Genomic DNA, 20751 nt, shown 5'->3' with positions numbered 1-20751 from the left:
CGTTGAGGAAGTCCACATTTGGTGGATACTAATAAAATACAATTTTGAGGCACAAATGACAAAAGAAATTAGACTTAATTACATTTAGTTTTATATCTATATTCATTCATTCATAGAGTCTGTACTTTATGCAAATGATATTTTGAAATCATGTCATTGTTAAATAAACCATCCTTATAAGATTGCTAAAACCAAATAAATCAACATCTTGTAATTTGTTATTAAATTGTTTTTAAAAAACAATCAAAATATTAGATGCAGCGGAAGAATTGGAAAGCTAAAGAAATAGAATTATGTACTGAAATCTTTTCCCAATCATTTGTCCCCTTGGTCAACTCTACATTTCCTTTTTTTTTTTTCACTAAGCAGAGCTACAGTTGAAGGAGATTCTTTAAGGAAATATTGCCTTTATTTAGAGCAATCAAAATAGCTTGATATAAGTTCTGGAGAACTAGGCCTCTAAAGACCTGGGTCCTTGTCCTGTCTCTACTTACTCCATTACAGACTGGAATGTGTAGATAGTGGCTGATTTGTATCTGAAAAGGGTTTCTATACTATGAATTCTCTCCATAGTGATGAAAACATTTGGTTCTTTCCCTGAGAAAATTTACAGCTTTAAGTTGATATCATTTATTGCATCCAAGTTTAATATAAGTATTATTAGGAATATCTAAAAGCAAATTCCCCCTTTTCGCCCAAGGCCTGGGAAACTTGGCAGATTCTATAGTATTGTTCTCCCTGGATAAGACATGAGTAATTGCTATTGTCTGCTTCAGAACAATCCTTTAAATCACAGTCATCAAATCAGGTTGATGGCCCCATTTCCTTGCTTTACTTGCTCCAGTCCCAAGCAGTGTGGGAACCATGTGTTAATTCACTGGGGTAGAAATTTGGCTTTTAAATTAATTATTGCATGTTGGCCTTTAAAGAGCATATCCCCAAATTGACAGATTTAATATCTTCCCTCTGAAGACAGGAAATTACCAGATCACATTCTTCCTTTAGATGCTCATCCTAAATGTGGCCAAACAGCAGGCGTTCCATTTAGAAGAGTGTGGTTAAGTTCAATGGATATTTCCTTCAAATACAAGGCTCTCAAAAACTTTCTCACTTTCTCTCTCTCTCTCTCTCTCTCTCTCTCTCTCTCTCTCTCTCTCTCTCTCAATCCCTCCCTCCCTGTCCTTCTTTTCTTTCCTTCCTTCTTTTCTTTCTTTTACTTTCTTCCTTTCTTCCTCCCTCCTGCCTTTCCTTCTTTTCTTCATTTCTTTCATCCTTCTTCCTCCCTCCCTTTTCCCTTCCTTCCTTTTTACTTTCATTCTTCCTTTTCCTTCCCTTCCTCCTTTCCTCCCCAATCCTCTCTTTCTTCTTCCCTTTTCCCCTTTTCCTTCCCCCTTTCTTTCTTTCCTTTCATCCTTCCTCTTTTTTCCTTTCCTTCTTTCTTTCTCTTTGTATCCCAGTATGCAACTAATAGTGAGTGCTTCTTAAATGTTTGTTGATACATTGATTGGTGTTGACTTTTCTAGCTTTGTAATCTTAAGCAAGTGACTTTTTTCCTTCCTCTCTCTCTCTCTCTCTCCCTCCCCCCTTTTCTTCTTTTCTTTCTTTCTTTCTTTCTTTCTTTCATCCTTTCTTCCTCCTCTTCTTTCCTCCCTTTTACCCCTCCCTCCCTCCCTTCCTTCTTTCCCTCCCTCCTTCCTTCTCTTCTTTCTTTTACATTTCTTTCATTCTTCCTTCTTTCTTCCCTTCCCTTCCTTCCTTCCTGTCTTCCTCTTTTCCTTCCTTCCTTTCCCCCTTTCCCCTTTCTCCCTCCATCCCTTACTTTTTTGCCTTCCTTCCTCTTTCTTCTTTGTATTCCTTCTTTCTCTTTGCATTCCATTCATTATACAGCAAATAGTAAGTGCTTATTAAAGGTTTGTGGATACAATGGTGCTGACTTCATTATCTTGGAATTTTAAGATAGTCATGTCACTTCCTTCCTCCATCCCTCCTTTCCTTCTTTTCTTCCTTTCTTTCATCCTTCCTTCTTCCCACTCTTCTCTCCTCCTTTCCCCTTCCTCCCTTCCTTTTTTATTTTTCCTTTCATTCATTCTTCCTTCTTTCTTCCCCTAAACTTCCCTCTTCCTCTCTTCCTTCCTCTCTATTCCCCTTCTCCCTCCCTTTCCTTGCATTTTCTCCTTTCCTCTTTCTTTCCTTCTTGCTTTCTTTTTGTGTCTCAGCAAGTCCTTATTAAACACTCCATGATACATTGATTGCTGCTGACTTGACTTGTTTTGTAATCTCAAACAAGTCTAATCACTGAGTATCAGTTTCCCCCAAGTAAATCGCTACAGTTTCTCTAGAGCTTTAGGTTTGCAAAGCACTTTACTAAAATGATCTCAGTTCTTTCTCTCAAAACAAGATATTATTGTTGTCTCCATTTTAAAGTTGAAGAAACCGAGGCTGGATTTAAATCCAAGTTGTGCTTGACTGTGGTTCCAGCAGTTAAAAAAATTTTTAAAACTATTAAAAAATAGGAGGGAGGGGGTGTTATACTCTCTAATAGAACTATAAACTTGAAGAAAACTAGAAGGTTCTATAAAGGCAAACAAGTAGTAATACAGTAATTGTATTGAAATGGGTGTGAAAAAGTCATAGAAGAGAATTGATGGATGTCTGAGAAGAAAAAATTTTAGGCATATTGCAAGACTTTCTATAGAGCTTTTATGGGGGGTGGAAATTTGTGTTCAACAACCATTTGTCAAAGGTTGGTCCCATTTTGAATTTCTTAGTATTTGATTCATTTATGTTTTATTGAAATCCTATCAAGTTGGGGGCGGCTAGGTGGCGCAGTGGATAAAGCACTGGCCTTGGAGTCAGGAGTACCTGGGTTCAAATCCATTCTGAAACACTTAATAATTACCTAGCTGTGTGGCCTTGGGCAAGCCACTTAACCCCATTGCCTTGTAAAAAAAAACCCTAAAAAAAAAGAAATCCTATCAGGTTGAATGAATAAATTATTTTGAATATTATAAATCTCAAATTAACTATAAAGGACATATGAAGGATGTTATCAGCATTTAGAGAAAGAATTAAGTAGAAGTATGTATAGAATAATTATATATATAAATATAAATATACATTTATACATACATGTATCTATCTGTATCTACTGATAGTCATCTCTAGGGTGGGGGTAGGAGTAGGGAAGAACAAAATTAAAATTGACATGATAACTTTGTTATATATTTGAAAGGAATAACAAATTATGCCTGGTAGATATATAATTTCATGTGTCATCATCATTTTTATTGTACTGTGTTATGAAAATGCTTGTTTTATTCCATAAATTGAAAATAAAATTATAAAAAAAGAAATTCAGTCAGGTTCCAAGCTATGACATCTCCATGCTTTCCACTGTTAGAATCGTATGTGTAGGAAATGCATACAAATTCAATATTAAAATGTCAATATTTAGTTTAGTTTAGGTGATTGTTCTCTTTTTTAAATAAATAATTTTTATAATCATAGCCTTAATAATTTAATGAATTGGTAGATATAAACAAGGAATTTAAAGACACAGTCTTCATATTCAGATATCCATGACAACATTCTAAACCATCCATGACCATTAATGGATTTTTCAAGTATATAATAGAATGTTTAATCTGTTATTTCACTTGGGAACTATAAAAATTATGTTAATTAAATGGTAGTTGGTGGACCTGCAGATTTCTCTACTTTCAGATCTCTTTTTTCATTTGAATCAAGGGTGCTTGGGATGGACAGGAAGGAAGGAAGTGACTTCCTCTGTTTTAGAATGAACTGCTTGAGCTTCAGTTCAAGTCAGCCAGGAAAATTGATGATGAGAACAGGGCAGTCACAGGTGTCATGACCCCAGTACTTTTGCATGGCACCATCTCAACATTAATATTGCATTCTAAAAGAAACTATTAAAAATTTGCTTTCAAAAGCTATTCATTTTGTAATAGAAAATTTAATTTTAATTTTCTTACACTATTCTCTATAGAGCATTGTCTTTTGGTACATTGTACTAACACCACAGCAGCCAGGTAAAACAACTGATAGAGTTCCTGGCTTGGAGTCAGGAAGACCTGAGTTCAAATATGATCTCAGATATTTAATGACTGCATGACCCTAGGCGAGTAACTTCATCCTGTTTGTCTCAATTTTCTCTTCTTTAAAATGAGCTGGAGAGGGGTGGTTAGGTGGCTAGGTGGTGCAGTGGATAGAGCACCGGCCCTGGAGTCAGGAGTATCTGAGTTCAAATCTGACCTCAGACACTTAATAATTACCTGGCTGTGTGGCCTTGGGCAAGCCACTTAACCACATTGCCTTGCAAAAATCTAAAAAAAAAAATGAGTGGAGAAGGAAATGTCAAACCACACCAGCACCTCTGCCAAGAAATCCCCAAATGGGAGGCACAAAAAATTCAGATCCAACTGAAAAATAACTGAACACCTACTAACACATCACCATGTAAAAGAATTAGATAATTCAGTGTGGGTTGGGTTCAGTTTTTCCCTTACATTCGGAATCTTATCATCTTGTATTTACTTTTAATTTATAAGATCCCTGACTCAAAGTCAATTGACATCAACAAGTATTTAAGAAGTACCTAACCTATTTCAGGTACTTCCCTAAGCACTGGGATTACCAAAACAAAAGAAGAGTCACAGAATTGTCCTTTAGCTATTATTTGTCTTACCCCTTTATATGATAGATGAGAAAACTAAAACTAAGACCATACTTTTTTTTTTACTTCTGATAACAATGAAGTATACAGAAAATATGATATGATGGCAGAATACTACATTTAGTATTATTATAAGAGAATCTGGATTCAGATTCTGACTCTTCCAGTTCTCTTTGTATGATCTTGGTGGACAAGTCATTTCATTACTCTAAGCATAGCAATTATTTTCCCCTTTAGAAAGCAGGAGCTTGGACGAGATGACTCTGAGGTCAATTCTATCGCTAAATCTGTGATCTTATGAATTTAAATAAAATTCCAGCATAAAAGTACATATCACTGCACCTGATAACCCAAATAGCTCAAGCTGAGTTAGCATATTCAGAATTAGGATAATCCGAAATGTCTTGATTTACTCTGGGTTAATTTATTCTAATCAGAATTCCCATCGTCTGTATAGTCTTGTTGTTGCTGTTATACAGAGATCATCAATAGTTCCCTTCAAGTAGGTAGAGGTCATATATTTCAGTAGACTGCATGGCCTTTTCTTTGATAGGATTATAGGAAACATGGTGCTTCCTTGCATTCTTTTAACATATAAATTTATTTCATTTCAGGCCAGGTAATTACAGCCAGCGTTGCCGACATCATTGCCAATTATTCATTCAAGGATATTCTAAGAAAATTAACTCGAGAAAAACAAACTGAAGTTGCTCCAGCATCCTATGATGACAGTTACCTTGGTAAGATTCCTTGGAGGTATTTCCAATTGCTCTTGGCTGGCTATGAAGTCTCATCAATGACCAATGTGAAATCCTTTGATTTAGTGGTCATGTCAGAGAGAGGTTGCCTTCTTTTCTAATTTTCTAATTCCTTTTCCAAAAAAGTCTTCCTAAATCACTTGGATCAGTCACACTAGGTAACATACACACATTCTGAAATAATGGAAAGTCATCAGCATTGAAGTTGGAAAAGGTGATAAGAGACCCTGACATTAAATCCCAACCCTGATATTTAACCATCAGTCTAACCGGAAGGAATTCTATTCATCTCTTTGAACTCAGTTTTTCGTCTATAAAATGAGACTATTGAAATAGAGGGCCTCTCAGATTCCTTTTGCAATCACTAATTTCAAAGATTTGGCACTACTGACTGTAGGTGATGTCCCATCTTTTCCTGTGTCTTTGTACACATCATTCGTCATGCCTGGAATGCTTCTTGGAATACTCAACTCTTAGAATCTTCAGTTTCCTTCAAGGCTCAGCTTAAGAGCTGAGCACATGAGATCTGTCTTGACTTTCCCTACTTCCCTCCACTGTTGGTGCTGTACCCCAACCTTGAAATTACTTTGGATCACTTTGGAATTTATTTATATGTATTATATGTTCCCCATTCCCAAAGACTGGAAATTTCATAAGGGCATAGACAGTTTAATTTTTGTATTTGTATTTATGGTAGCCACCCGAGGGCTTAGCAAACATAGTAGGTGCTTAATAGATGCTTACTAACTGAATTGAATTGAATTGAAGGTCTATTGCCCAAATATTCCTAAAAATGGGACAGAATTAGAGTTCTGAAGCTTTTGACAATCCTATCTTTGGCTATATGAAACCATGTTGAGAACAGTAAAAATGTGGCCAGATTTTTCTGTGATTGGGCAGCACAGTGGGTAGGGCCTAAAGACTCAAGAACATACTCATCTTCTCCAGATCCCAGAGCAATTTGCTTAACCCTGTTTGCCTCTGTAAAATCAACTAGAGAAGGAATTGCCGTACCACTCTAGTATCTTTGTCAAGAAAAACCCCAAATGAGGACATAAAGAGTCATACATGAATGAAAAATGACTGAAAACCATCTGGTGATTGTGTTTCTTATATGGATCCATCTAAGAATTTAGGTAAGATTTAAAGTATCTATTGCTTTTGATTCAGTAACTTGATCCTCGGACAGCTGATTCATTTATATGAACTGATTCACTTTTCCTTTCTTCGAGGGAAGAGTTACGAATGGAATTGAAAACTCTTATATGGTTCCATATAAGAGTTGATTTTTGTCACACCTTTTTTGTGACAGAAAATATAAAACAGAAATGATAGCTCTAAATGGTGCATGTATGTCTTGAGAAATTAAGAACCCTGACTGTGTCTAATCAGTAGATAAAATGCTGAATTTTTCACTTTGCTTTTTTAGTGAAGGGAAAGTCAGTAATCATCATCTTTAAGCTAAATAGGAAACCCAAGTCACTGTTGTTTACCTGAAATGGAAAAACTTAAGTACCTAGGCCTGGTATCACAGAGAGAGTAGTTGCTAGTACTTAGATAGTCATAATTATGATACAGCTGCAATTAAAAATATAACTGCTACAGACTTGATTTCAGGTTGTTTTCAATTCCATTCGTAACTCTTCCCTCGAAGAAAGGAAAAGTGAATCAGTTCATATAAATGAATCAGCTGTCCTATTGAACCAAAAGCAATAGATACTTTAAATCTTACCTAAATTCTTATATGGAACCATATAAGAAACACAATCGCCAGATGGTTTTCAGTCATTTTTCATTTATGTATGACTCTTTATGTCCTCATTTTATGTCCTCTGATCTTTGCGCCTTGGACCTAGGAGTTGCAAAATTGAGATGCTCTTATTAACTATTAACTAACCAGTTTCATTGCTTTATATAGAGGGACTCATGCAAATTAATTTGACTAATCCTTTTTCTTCCAGTTTCAGAACTCCTCTTTTCTAAAGTTTTTATAGTTTTCCAAATAGCTTTCTTCCAGGAGCCTGGAAATGCTTGACTCTACACATTTCTTCCTAAGTGGTTTATTTGGTAGTCTTCCCAGGTCATTCATCCATTTTGTATTTGTTTGTTTATTTATAGGATATTCTGTTGCTGCTGGGGAATTTACTGGAGATTCTCAGCAAGGTAGGATACATTGCATGCATTGGTGACAGATAATTTTTCCCTTGCAGTGATGATAGGAAGTAACAGTTTTATCATGCATATTTTACAAATGAAAAAGTTGAGATCTGAAGGAGCTGAATGACTTAGGATCATCAGAACATAAACTTAGAGGTAGAAGGTATCTTAGAGGTCATTTAGTTAAACCTTCTCCTTTTACATATAAAGACATTGAGTCTTAGACAGGAAAACTGATGGAAGTTCCCAGGTTCTGTTCCCATACCTGGTAAATGCTAGAGCTAAGGGTCAAATTCAGGTCCTCTGACCCCAAGACCCAATTCTTTCCCCCCATAAAGAGCTGGGAAGTAAGTGCATCTTTCTCAGGTTTTTTTAATAGAGGTTTTACCAAATGTTTAATGACATAGACATCATGATACATTTAATAACAGTTCTAAGATGAGAGACCAAGAATTCTCTATCTAGTCCAGGTCACTGATATTATGTCTCTGATGGACAGTAAATGCTGATCATCTATCTGCTTTAATTCATATTCTTCAAAGAAAAAAAATTAGAACATGTTAAATATAGTCATCTTGGGAAGACAAATGGTCCTTTATCATTCATGTAATGACTATATATAATGCAGAAACATAAAAAAAACATACTCCCATTAGCTACACATTAGTTGGGGTGGGGGAGATTGTTTATTTTCTTAAGGATATCTGTTATATTCAAGCCAGTTTTTATAGTGATTTTGTTTTGCTGGTTTGGTTTGTGGCCAAGAGGAAACAAATCTGATTATGGGGAAGATTGTGAAGAGGACCAAACATCTAGCATTATCAGAAGTGGGGGAGGGGGGGAGCTGGTCCTGTAGTCACTCAGGAATTTTGCAAAGGAAACTATAAAAATTGCCAGACAATCTGTTAGTATAACAGTTTAGGATGTTGGTTTCAGCACTTGTGGGAAAGAAATCAAGAACAGCCCTACTCTTGGGCTGTTGTTCAATTCTGACCTAGGAGAAGGCATTGGTGATGCACAGCCATAGGTCTTAGGAAGGAGCAGTTACCTTCCAGTCTCTCAAAAGCTGTTAAAATGAAGACTACATGGACAACAGATCCAAGTTTTTAGTAGTTTCCAGAAACTTTGGTAAGTTGCCTTCGAAATTCCAGTATCTGAGAACATCCTCATCAGTTCAAAAGAAAATATAACCCTCCCAGCAGGCCAAGGTTTGATAGGCCACCCGCCTTCAGTATTTACTCAATGAGACTGTCCATAAGGGGGTGAGTAGAGAAGTCTGTCAAACAGAATGAATAATTCCATATCCTCTAGTAATCCAGTCAGATGCATCAAAGCCAAGCTCAAGCAAATAATTTGGCCCCTGTGGATCCTCTCTCCCTTTCACTGAAACCAGACCCTGTCACTGGCCAAGCAGTGAATAGTGTTTGACTGAAGGTTCAGCTGAATCATCAGAGTCAAATGCAGGTCTCCTGACCCCAAAATAAAACTCTTTCCCCTATGTTGATGAAAGAGCTGAGAAATGACAGCATCTTCTTAGGTTCTAAATAAAGGACAGGGCAATAAGGTGGCACAATGGCTAGAGAACCAGATCTGGACTCAAGACCACTCATCATCCTGAGTTCAGATCTGACCTTAGACAGTAGCAGTGTGGCCCCGAACAAGACACTTCACCTTGTTTGACTCAGTTTTCTCATCTGTAAGAGTTGGAGAAGGAAATGGCAAGTTACTCTAGTATCTTTGCCAAGAAAACCCCAAATGGCGGCATGGAGAGTCAGAGATGACTGCAAAATAACTCAAAAATGACTTTCCACAAAGCGGAAAGAATCTGAATTTCCTGAATTACAAAGAAGCTAGTAGAGTTCCTCTTCAGAGAAGTTAGGCTGCCAGCAATTACACTGTCCAAGCTGATGTTCAAATTTCCCCTAGAACAAGAACATAAACAAAAATGGCTAACTATTCCAAGCCAGCCAAGGCTCATTCTTCTTTCATGACCCTTCAGATATCTGGAGACAGCTCTCGAGTCTCCACTATATCTTGATAAGTTTCCATTCAGCTCAAATTTTCTTGGATTCTGGAAGTTTAGCAGAACCAGTTATAACTTTAGCAAAGAAAGAATGCTACCTTTGGATCAAAAGATCTTGGTTCAAGTACCAACTCTTCTTCTTCCAGTCTGAGTAATCGTAAACAAATTACTTCTCTTTGCATTTTTTTTTTACTTTCTCTTTTCTTCCTCTCTAAAATGAGGGAGTTGGACTAGATAGCTTCTGAATCACTTTCTTATGATTTTTATTTGGAGATGTAAAATAGAGATTTTTTTTAAAAGGGATATATGTACAGGTATGTGTGTCTGTGTTTGTGAGAAGTAAGAGACTGTAAATGTTAGATAGCTGGAATCCATTCGTTTGGATTTTTCTCTTGCCTAGTTGAGAGCAGTATGGGATAACAGGGAATGAGTTGACCTCAGAGTCAAGAGCACCTGGATTCAATTTCTATCATTGACACATTGACACATAAATGATGATCCTGGGCAAGCCACTTCATTTCTCCACCTTGGGCAACTCTTTAAGTTTATAAATTACAGAGAGGCTATTGACTTGCCTCACTAGAAAAATGTTCCTCTTTGGGAAGGGGAAGGGGTGTCCCTGTACAAATGAAATCACTAGTCTCCTCCTTTTCATTAGATTATCTTCCTGTTTGGCACATCACTTGCTGAATTCTCAGCTTCCCAATGCTTTCCTATGATTGAAAGCCTTGCAGGTGCCAGGTAAATGTAATTCCACCTCAACAAATAAGGAAGACTGTAGCTAGGGCTAAGTGTTGCCACAATAGACAGCATACCCACTTGTATAGGCATGGCTTAATTTTCCTGCAAAATCTTTCTCTCGGGGCGGCTAGGTGGTGCAGTGGCTAGAGCACTGCCCCTGGAGTCAGGAGTACCTGAGTTCAAATCCTACCTCAGACACTTAATAATTACCTAGCTGTGTGGCCTTGGGCAAGCCACTTAACCCCATTTGCCTTGCAAAAACCCTAAAAAAATCTATGTCTCTCCAAGTAGATGAGTTTACTACTGAAAATTCCAACAGCTTCCCCAAAATGAATGATTGTTCTAATCCTGCTTCCCCAAGCCTATCCAGATAAATTCCATAAGGTCAACATTATCCTATATAAGGTTAGGATTACAATTATAGTTTGAGAGGGGAGGGTGTGCAAATAAGAAAGGGAAGAAGTAAATAAACAAGATTTTGAATGAAAAAAAGGAACATATCAGTCTTAATTTATTAGTACCATGCTTTATTGCATTCATTCCCTGATTCATCTAATAACCTCATTTCTATTATTGTACTGGCTTATTTCTGATTTGCATCTTGATTGCCTCCCAAAAGGTGCTGCAGTCATTTCTAAGGAGAAAAATGATTTAAATGGGAGTCCTCCAGTCTGCACACCTGAATGAATTAGCCTATTTTTGTGCTATTTTTGATAGGCGGATGCCAGTCTCCCATTCATTCACATCTGTCAAAGTAGACTTCAGTCACTGGAAGCTAAGGACATCAAATGGTTAATGAGATAGTCAAACTTCCTTTGAATCAAAGAAGAAGCAGGAGTTAGCTTTCTTCTCTAGGGTTCATGCAGGGAGGGCAGTAGAAGTTGGCATCAGGTTCCAAAGAGGTAGCTCAAAGAATACACCTAAAACAACTGGTCGGAAAGTTTATTTAGAGATCCACAGCTCTGGGAAGCAGTCTCAAGGAAAGGGCCCCAAACAGAAGAGTGGAGACTTTTATAGTATAAGGAAAACAACTGATTATTTTGAAAGCTGCCTCTCATTCTAGGAGGTAGCATAAAATTTCTTGTTGTTCTTCAAGTTAGTGTGGTCAGGTTGGGCAAAGCCCCCTATTTCTCCTGTTTGGAGCACTACAACTTTCTGTATTTAGCCTTTCAGAACACATTGGGATGGGCAGTAAAGCTGACCAAAGAGACGTGATTGATCTACACTGTCATGGCACCTAGTTCTAAAGAGGAATCAACTGTATCAACAGAGGGATCACAGATGTCCCTTATGGGTGTAGCACTCTTTCTTCTATTTTTGGTCAAGCTGAAAGCAGCATCCTTGGGACAAGAATTGAGATATAAAAGCAGGGATATAAACCAAGTTTCATGTTGAACTTGAACCTTGAAGTTCAAACATCAAGGTTCCCCTCCTTTCTTTGACCTGGTAATATAACTGAGCATGTCCATTTTCTAACCACCCATTTTTTCTTTTCAGAAATCCTGGCTGGTGTTCCAAGAGGTGCTCAGAATTTTGGATATGTAAGTATCATGACTTCATCTCTAGGTCCATCAAAGAGATATATTTTATCCACAGCTATTTCTAGCTCTGTCTCTATTTCCATCTCTTTGTGTATATATAAACATGTGCCATATATTTTATAAACACACATATACTCAAATATAGCTCTATATATATGTGTGTATAGACATATATATATATATACTTGGTCCAGACCTATGACTGCATTAGGATAGGAAGTTTTTCATAAAGAAATTTCTTCCACTAGTATAGATGAATGAAATAATAACAATAACAATTATATTAATGATGATATTTATCAGCAATTTAAGGTTTGCAAAATGCAAAAGTTAGGTGACTTGCCCAGGATCACATAGTGACAAGTGCCTGAGACTGTTTTTAAACTCAAATCATCCTGATCCCATGTCTAGCACTCTATCCAATGGCCTACCTCACTGCCCAGGGCAGGAACTATTTCTTATTTATACTACATTTTGCCTATTTCCTAGGATAGTACTGTGTTCACAAGATGGTTAATAAATGTTTATTGAATAAGTGAAGAAGAAATTGGAAATCAGAGGAACTATTTATTGGGTTACTTTAATCCAAATACATTGGGGACACCACAACAAAAATTAATTAGTTTCTTATCCTTTAGGTGTTAACTTCCCACTAAAAGTGAATACAGGGCAAGTGGAGGAAAAGGAAGACTAGTTTTTTCCATTGAAGGGAAGTGGTCAAAACCTTTGTCTAGAAAGAATTCTTCTATTAGGATGAAAAGGCTTAATTGACTTTTAGAATTTGTGGTCTCTAGATCCTCTTTGCCATTTGACTTATCAGTTTATGTCATCACATCATATGCAAAAATGAATGAATGACGAAAGGAAGAAATAACCTTGAAAACTGATTAAAGAAAACTATTGTTAAATTGTTTCTCAGTTATATAGCATCTAATTTCTATCATTTTTAGGTTTCAATTATTAATTCAACGGATATGACCTTTATTCAGAATTTCACTGGTGAACAGGTAATTTCCATTTTCAACATTTTAACCCATATCGTGTGTGAATAATATGTCAGTCTTACTATTTATTTTATACTTCAACTTTTCATTAAAAGACAAATCCAATAATAAATGAGTTTTGTTGCCAAAAATGTCTATGAGTTTCATATAGTATTCTGCACTTTGAGTTTATATTTTCGTAGATGTTACAATAGCCTACAAAAATAATTATGTTTTGATTATTCTGCTACTAAAAATGCTCTCCAGTCATCCTAATCTGTATCTTGTCACTGGACTCAGAGGATTGTGGGGGGGGAGAAAGCAAAGCCAGTAACTTTAAACAACCTTCCCTCACTTAAATTCAATTCACATGTATGTCATGGCATCACCTCCTGATGTCATGGTCCTCTTTGAAAATGAAGGACAAACAGCAACAAGAGTTAAAAAGGATCTAAGGCTTGAACATTCAAATGATGACTAGTTCAAAAATATTTTCTTTCTGTCTTTGAAATTCTTTTTTTACCCTAAAGACAGATGCAACTGATGTCAACTCCTTTTTGTTCTCCATTCCATGCTGTATATTGACCACTTGACCTTTAACACAAAGGGCAACAGCCTAAATTGAATTTCCTGATCACAGTCTTTCCCCCCCTCATCTCTTCCCTCAGCTGAGGGAGAGAATTAAGTATTTTAGTTCGAAATGGCCCTTGTTATACTACAGGCTACATCAGAAAGTAAGTTCAAACTAAGGCAGACTAGTGATGATAAAGAATGCAATAAAATGAGATGATGAGAGAAATTAGTCATTCAAAAACATGATTTTTGTAGTTAACTTTCATTGGAGATGTATTTTTATTGCAATGAATAAGTGGTGATTATTTAAAAATAACTTGGGGACACAAAGCACGTAATAACTTCTGGTTTTCATTTATAGATGGCATCTTATTTTGGATATGCTATTTCAGTATCAGATGTCAACAATGATGGGTAAGTGACTACATCCAATATTATTTTTTCTTTCCTAACTTACCATGTATATGAAAAAATATTCAATTTTTCTTATGTAAAATTTGCATATGACTTCTTTTTGTTGTTTTGTTTTAAATTTATTTATTTTGAATTTGACAATTTTTCCCCAATCTTGTTTCCCCTCCCCCACCCCCATATATGACTTCTTAACAAGCAGTATAGAATTTCAACTGGAAGTGTACACTCAGTTGACTTGCCTTTATTAAGTACCTACTATGTGCCAAGTCCCTCTATGTGTTAAGCCCTAGAATGAAGTTTAGAGATCATTTCCCCAAGTCCTTTATTTTACAGATGTAATAATCAGAGACATGACAAGCTTTGGTCAGATTGGGCTTAGCCCCAGGAACCAACAACTGAGGAAACACAGCTCCCATCTGCAGATCTTACCTCTTGCTTCTCTGCCAACTATGCCATGCTTCAGCTATAATTTCCCAGGGTCTCATTGATGAGATGCTACTTACTCTCTATCTAAATTCTCACAATAGTGAAGGCCAAAGCATACATCTCAAAATGACTGTACATGCTGAGACTGTCCTCAGTATTGTTAACTCATTCCCTTCCCATTCAGTGCCCAGATGGGAAAAAAAGATATGTTCTGATTCTGGAGGTATCCAAGGTCTAGGGATATGAAATGCTTTTAAGATTTGCAAAATGAAATGTTCAATGACTTGCCCAGGGTCATATAGTGACAAGTGTTTGAGGCTGCATTGGAACTCATCCTGAGTCCCATATTCAACTTTCTATTCAATGGGATACCTCATTCCTTAGCACAGGAACTATTTCTAATTTTTGCTTTACATTATATTATAGGGCAAGGTTTTATGGTTTATAAAGTTGAGATAGAATTTGAAAACAATATCTGTTGTCAAATCCACTGTTCCCCCACCCCACTTTAGCCAAGTGGTATGCCTGTTAAATCCTATTCCCTATCCTTAATTCTTCACCCCCCCCCAAGTTTCTTAACTGTCATTCCAAAAGAGCCTATTTTGCTTTGATTTCAACTTTGCCTTTACAAAAATGATTATTTCTTCTTTTAAACCACCCATTCTTATCTTAAGTTTTGGAGGGCTCACTCATCTGGCTCCCACCAGTAATTCCTCTTTGCAAGCCCATACATATCCATCAGCAATACACAGATTAGTAAATTATGCTTCTAATGGTCTGTTAATTTGGTAATGGGTGCTCTCTTGTTAGGGGTCAGTAGTAAAACCAAATAACATGAACCAGGCAAAAAGTTAAATTATGGTTTTTGTTTACTCATTTTAAAGAGAGTAGTTAATTTTTAAAAATACACCTTTGTGATGTTGAGTCCCTATTAGAAATAATTAAATTGACAGGCCATTAGAATGTACACTTAGATGTCCCATCTTTATACAGCTGGAATTGATTGTGTTTTATATGTTTCTGTTTGTGTGTTTTCCTGTTTCTTTATATGTGCCCACCCAATCAGTGTTCTATATAATGTAAGGTTCTCCAGACCTCCTTCATGTCTTCAGGGGCTCCACTTCCCCTTTTGTAGGCTCTGCATATAGTGAATGCTCATCTCATGCTAATGATATAATAATAGCAGTGATGAGATATGATTTAAAGTGATTCTCATTACTAGTTACTTTCCAAAAATCTCACTTGATGATTGGGGGGGGGGGGATAATCACTTAAACATCCAAGGAACTGTCAAATGGAAGTGGTATGGGCCTTGGAAATTACTCAACAAAATCAGAGAATCAAAGAAATCAAGACCAGTTCCTGCCCTCAAGGATCTTATGTTCTAATACTTGGCCCAGAGATCAACCAGGAGCCATGGGTTAAGAACATTGCAAAGAAGTCCATTTTAGCTTAGTGACTGGACAAATGTGCTCTGGCAAAAAAAAAAGAACTAAGTAAGAATTCAGGAGACCAGGCAATCAGTAAACTTTTTTTAAAAAATTTTACTTATTTAAGTCAATGGGATTAAATGATTTGCCCAAGGTAACCCAGCTAGGCAATTATTAAATGTCTGAGATCAGATTTGAACTCAGGTCCTCCTGACTCCACTGAGTCACCTAGCTGCTCATAAATTTTTATGAGGTATTTTGACAAGCCTTGGGGGGATATAAAGAAAAGCAAAAGGCAGTCGCGAGATACATGAAGCTCACAGTGTTATAAGAGAGACAACATGCAAGCAATTACAATCAAACAAGAGGTAGGCATGACAAATTGGAAGGATTCAGCAGAGAGAAAACAGAAATTTTAGGAGTGTGTGAGGGATCAGGAAATGATTCCTCTAGAAGGTAGGATTTTAGGTGGGATTTGAAGACAGTCAAGAGGTAGAGAGGAGGAGGGAGGGATTCCAGGAATGGAAGGATAGCCAGTGAAAACTCTCCATGTATTATGTATCACAATTTCTCCAGAATTCTCCTGTACGCTTAAAGGGATTGAGGGGTGTCTAGCATCTGCCATTGGCTCAATTTTTCCCACATCAGTTGTGTTTCCTCAACTTTAAGGGAATTCCCCAAGCTTTCCAGTTCCACATAACCACTGAACAATTAGATTAGCTTTTACAAATTTATATTTTCTTTAAAGAATAACAAAAGCAAACTTTTAAACAATATTACCACCATAGTCTCTGGAGAGGAGAGGGGGGTTCAGTTCAGACCTAAACTCAGTTCCTATAGAACATTAGTCTCATCAAGTTCCAAGAGTCCCTCTGGTCTTCATTCAGGCAAACTGGCTCCTCAGGGCTTCTCTACTGGGCTAGTAGCAACACTGGGTCTGAAATCTAGGCTCCAAAATCAATATGACTACAGCTCCCAGCTCTGGGGACATCCTCCCTCTACAGAGAGAGAGAATGAAAGAGAAAGCAAGAGACAGAGAGAGAGAGAGAGAGAGACTCAGAGACAGATAAAGAGACAGAGACAGACAGAGAGAGAGAGAGACAGAGAAAGAGAGAGAGAGATAGTGGGGGAGAGAGAGAGAGAGAGAGAGAGAGAGAGAGAGAGAGAGAGAGAGAGAGAGAGCTGAAAAGAACAAATGAAACAGACCCAAACTCCAATTTCCCAGTGCCATAGGACATAAAGAAAGAGAAGGGTGGCTCTTTCCCTTCATCTTAGTGCATATTGCCCATGTTTTAGATGACCAGGACTTTTATCAACATGATGCCACCCAAAAGAGAGCAGGGAAAAGAAAGAGGGCAAGAAGAAGAGGAGAGAGGAAAGGAGAGAGGTAAGGTGAGAGCCAGAGAGAGAGAAAGGAGAAAAAGAGGAAGGAGGGAGGGGAAGAGGAGAGGAGGAGAGACAGACAGACACAAAGATACAGACCCAGAGGGTGGGGGAGTCAGAGACAGTGACAGAGTCAGAAAGGAGAGACAGAGAAAGAGAGAAGGGGGAAAGCAGGATGAAGAAAAGAGAGAATGAATGAGAATATCTGATGAATGAAAAGCCCTCAGACACATAGATGTAGAAATGCAATTAATAGAAAGAATTGGCTCCTACCCATGTAGTAACTGCTAGGTTCTATCAAATGAAGACCTCCATCTTAGGTGATTTGAGCAGTTTACAATAGAATCAAAATATTGAGTGGGAAGGGACCATAGCAGTCATCTGGTTCAGTGGTGTCTAACTTAAATAGAAATAGATCTACAAGCTGCATATTGACTTAAATTAACATTAAGTATTATATTGTAGTTTTGTTTATTTTGTTAACCATTTCCCAATAACATCAGTTTCATCAGCTCCTTGCTGTGGGAGGTTCTGAGTTTAACACCTCTAATTCTAGTCCAACCCCCTCATTTTACTTATGAGGAAACTGAGGCACAGAGTCATTAAGTGACTGACCCAAGGACACATGCATAATGTCTATACTGGAATTCAACCTTAAGTATTCTGATTCTGAGATTCAGCAATCTTTCCAGAAAACCAAGTTTCCCATTGCTGGAAATAAACCCAGGTGACCACGGATCAAGTATGTCAGAGGAAGGATTTCTACTTAGCTATCAGATGAACTAGATGGTCTCTGAACTTTCTTCCACCTCTGGGATTCTGGGAATCTATGATTCCATATGATCAACAGGTGATCCTTTTAAAATTCAATAGCTTATATATCAATTTTCTTACATTATGAGCACAAATTGATATATCTACTTACACTAAAAATTCCAGCAATGGAAGAGAAAAGGATGGCTTTCCCCAATATGGGATAAGGGAGCATCTGTAGAAAAAAATTTAGAGTAAAAATGACATAATATCCCAATTTCTTTGATGAAAATGCATTTACATGATGACCTACCATAAAACAAATGGTACTGCAACCAGCACAGGAATGCCTTCCTGTTGGAGCTTACACATAGCATTTTATAGGGCCCAAATTAGTTCAGTGTGTTCCTTTCCATGGATCAGCCACTTGTTTTAATTCCTTTCAAGTTCTCTCCCTATTTCACAATTTACCCTGCAGGACATTGTCTCCACAGACTCATTCTAGTCTGTGGCAAAATTTTGTGACACCATTTACAGTAAAATTTTCAGTATTTGATTAAGGAAGAATAAAAAGACAAAAACCTTCTTGGTACTCCCCTGATCAAAACAACATGACTGTAACAAGCACAAGCCTTTCTCCAATGATAATCAAGCCATTCTTTTTTGTCCTTTAAAACTGCTCCTCTGGTTCATCCAGTCTATGTGCAATTTCCCTGCAATGTGTTGATCATTAGGCATTTCATTCTGAATTCCTTCAAGTGCTTGGAATAATTTCTCCAATAATTTAATGTTGCCCCTTTAAAGATAATCTGGAGAGACTGAAGATGAGTTACTCTGATATTTTAAAATACTAAGTTGCTGTGTAAATTCATCATCAGTATACATACAGTTAAAGTACTCTTTGGACATGGATAAGAAGGGCTCATAAAGGAAGCCACTGGTATTATACAATCATTTATATGATCAGTCTCTGCACTTGTGTTTGCAGGAGATGTGTGCTTAGCTTTGCAGTATCCTAAAATAGGACAACTGTGACCTCTTTTGTGTGTCTATGCTTGGGTTTTAAAGTTGAATGCTAAGGCTTCCCATAACAACATAGTAATGGGCCCAAAGTTATCATGGATCTTCCTGGAAGGACTTTGTAATTTCAGTACTGGAACAAATACCTTCCATAAATTCTTAAACCTTCAGGCCATAGTTTCTAGTACATGATATGTGAAAAACATTAGCATGAGTGGGAGTTTATTTTGTCTCATACTTCGCTATGATATCAGATGACGAAAGATATGCAGGTTGCCTTTTAATAGAAGAGTACTTTTATCATGTTGGGCTCCTGGTGAGATTCCAAGTGGAGATGCTCAGGTTGTGTGGTCCAAGGTGCCATAGTAGAATATACCTAGGCTAAGTGTCTCAATGAAACTTTTTTGGACAAGTTTTAAATCTCCTCACATTGTTCCAACATTTTCCATTCACTCTAAAAGTTTAAGCATGGTACCATTTGCTGCTGTTTCATGCTACGTGTAGAGAGGTTGAAAGGTCAGCATGGGACTGGGAGGGAAGAGATCTGGGTACTAGATCTAGCACTAGCTTGCTATGAAACCTTGGTCCAGCTCATTTCCTCATCTATAAAAACAAGAGCTTGTCCTAGATAATTGCTAAGGTTCCTAATAACTATGATTTTTTAAGCAGTTGCCTTAATAGAACAAGAAAGGCAGACAGACAAATAACCCCATTCTTTCCTTTGGTGATCTCTCTCCCCCAACTTTCCTCCAAAGGTCTTTCAAAAAAAATTTTAATTTAATTTTCACAATCATTCTGTTAAAACCAAGTTGTGAACATTTTGAGGCTGACAGATTAGATGAATTGTCCAAGATTACAAATGGAACTAGATGCAGATTGCCAAATGATTGTCTGTTCTTTTCAGTGCACTAGTGTTTTGCAATTTTTGTTCTTTCCAGAGTATTAAGTTTTTGCAAGTCTATAGTCAAGAATAGACACAATATCAGCTTGCTAGAACCTTAAAGTCTGCAAGTTATATGTATTTATAACTTAATATGTAGGTAATAATCACAGTTAAATATTGAATTTATTTATCATAAATATCTAAGGAGTATAAGATTAAAAACTTTTCAGTCCCTTTAAAGAAATCTAAATCACTGTAACAAAAAGGATGCTTTAGTGAAAAGCATGACTGAACCAGCTCATTCATTTAGGATTAAGAAGCAATTATTAGGGGTGGCTAGGTGGTATAGTGGATAAAGCACCGGCCTTGGAGTCAGGAGTACCTGGGTTCAAATCAGGTCTCAGACACTTAATAATTACCTAGCTGTGTGACCTTGGGCAAGCCACTTAACCCCATTTGCCTCTAAAAAAAGAACCTAAAAGAAAGAAGCAATTATTAAAATTTCAGTGTATTTATACCTCAGAAATAGGCCAAGGCTACATCCCACTCAAGACCCAATTTATAGGTTTGTTTATTTCTAGATTTAAGAAGATAGATAAAATGTTAATCATGAAGATTTAACTTAAAAGTGTGTTGTGCCTTTTTAGAGTTAGTTGTCAAACATTTACCTGAACACCTCTGCATCTAGGTGATAATTACATAGTTCCCTTTGTAAGCTGATTCTATTCAATGTGATATGAGATACATGTTCCTATCTAAACCATATGTGTGATAAAATACTGCTATCTACTCATACCCATGAACCCAACAAAAAAAAATTTAGACAATATCTTAATTACAAATTCATCAGTGGAAATTTAAGACTATCTCCAATTATTAAAAAGTACTAATTGAAAATAGAAATGTAATGAAGTTGATCATTTACCATCATGGAAATGGAAATTCCTTGAAGGCAGTATAAGATTCATTGCAT

At 36.9% G+C, this 20751-nt stretch overlaps 1 protein-coding gene across 1 annotated transcript in view; it reads left to right on the top strand.

The window, feature by feature from the left end:
- Nucleotides 1–20751, top strand: part of ITGA8 (integrin subunit alpha 8) — a 205931-nt gene that overhangs the window by 47954 nt on the left and 137226 nt on the right. Inside the window, exons 7-11 of the mRNA XM_074192923.1 lie at nt 5308–5433; nt 7570–7614; nt 11870–11913; nt 12864–12920; nt 13831–13883. Of these exons, the coding sequence (XP_074049024.1) occupies nt 5308–5433; nt 7570–7614; nt 11870–11913; nt 12864–12920; nt 13831–13883 (325 nt within the window). The remainder of the gene's footprint in view (nt 1–5307; nt 5434–7569; nt 7615–11869; nt 11914–12863; nt 12921–13830; nt 13884–20751) is intronic.

Source organism: Macrotis lagotis, chromosome 7 (assembly GCF_037893015.1).
Source record: "Macrotis lagotis isolate mMagLag1 chromosome 7, bilby.v1.9.chrom.fasta, whole genome shotgun sequence".
NCBI classification, from domain to species: Eukaryota; Metazoa; Chordata; class Mammalia; order Peramelemorphia; family Peramelidae; genus Macrotis; species Macrotis lagotis.
The sequence above is the reverse complement of the archived record's forward strand: the minus strand, read 5'-3'. Positions and strand labels throughout refer to the sequence as shown.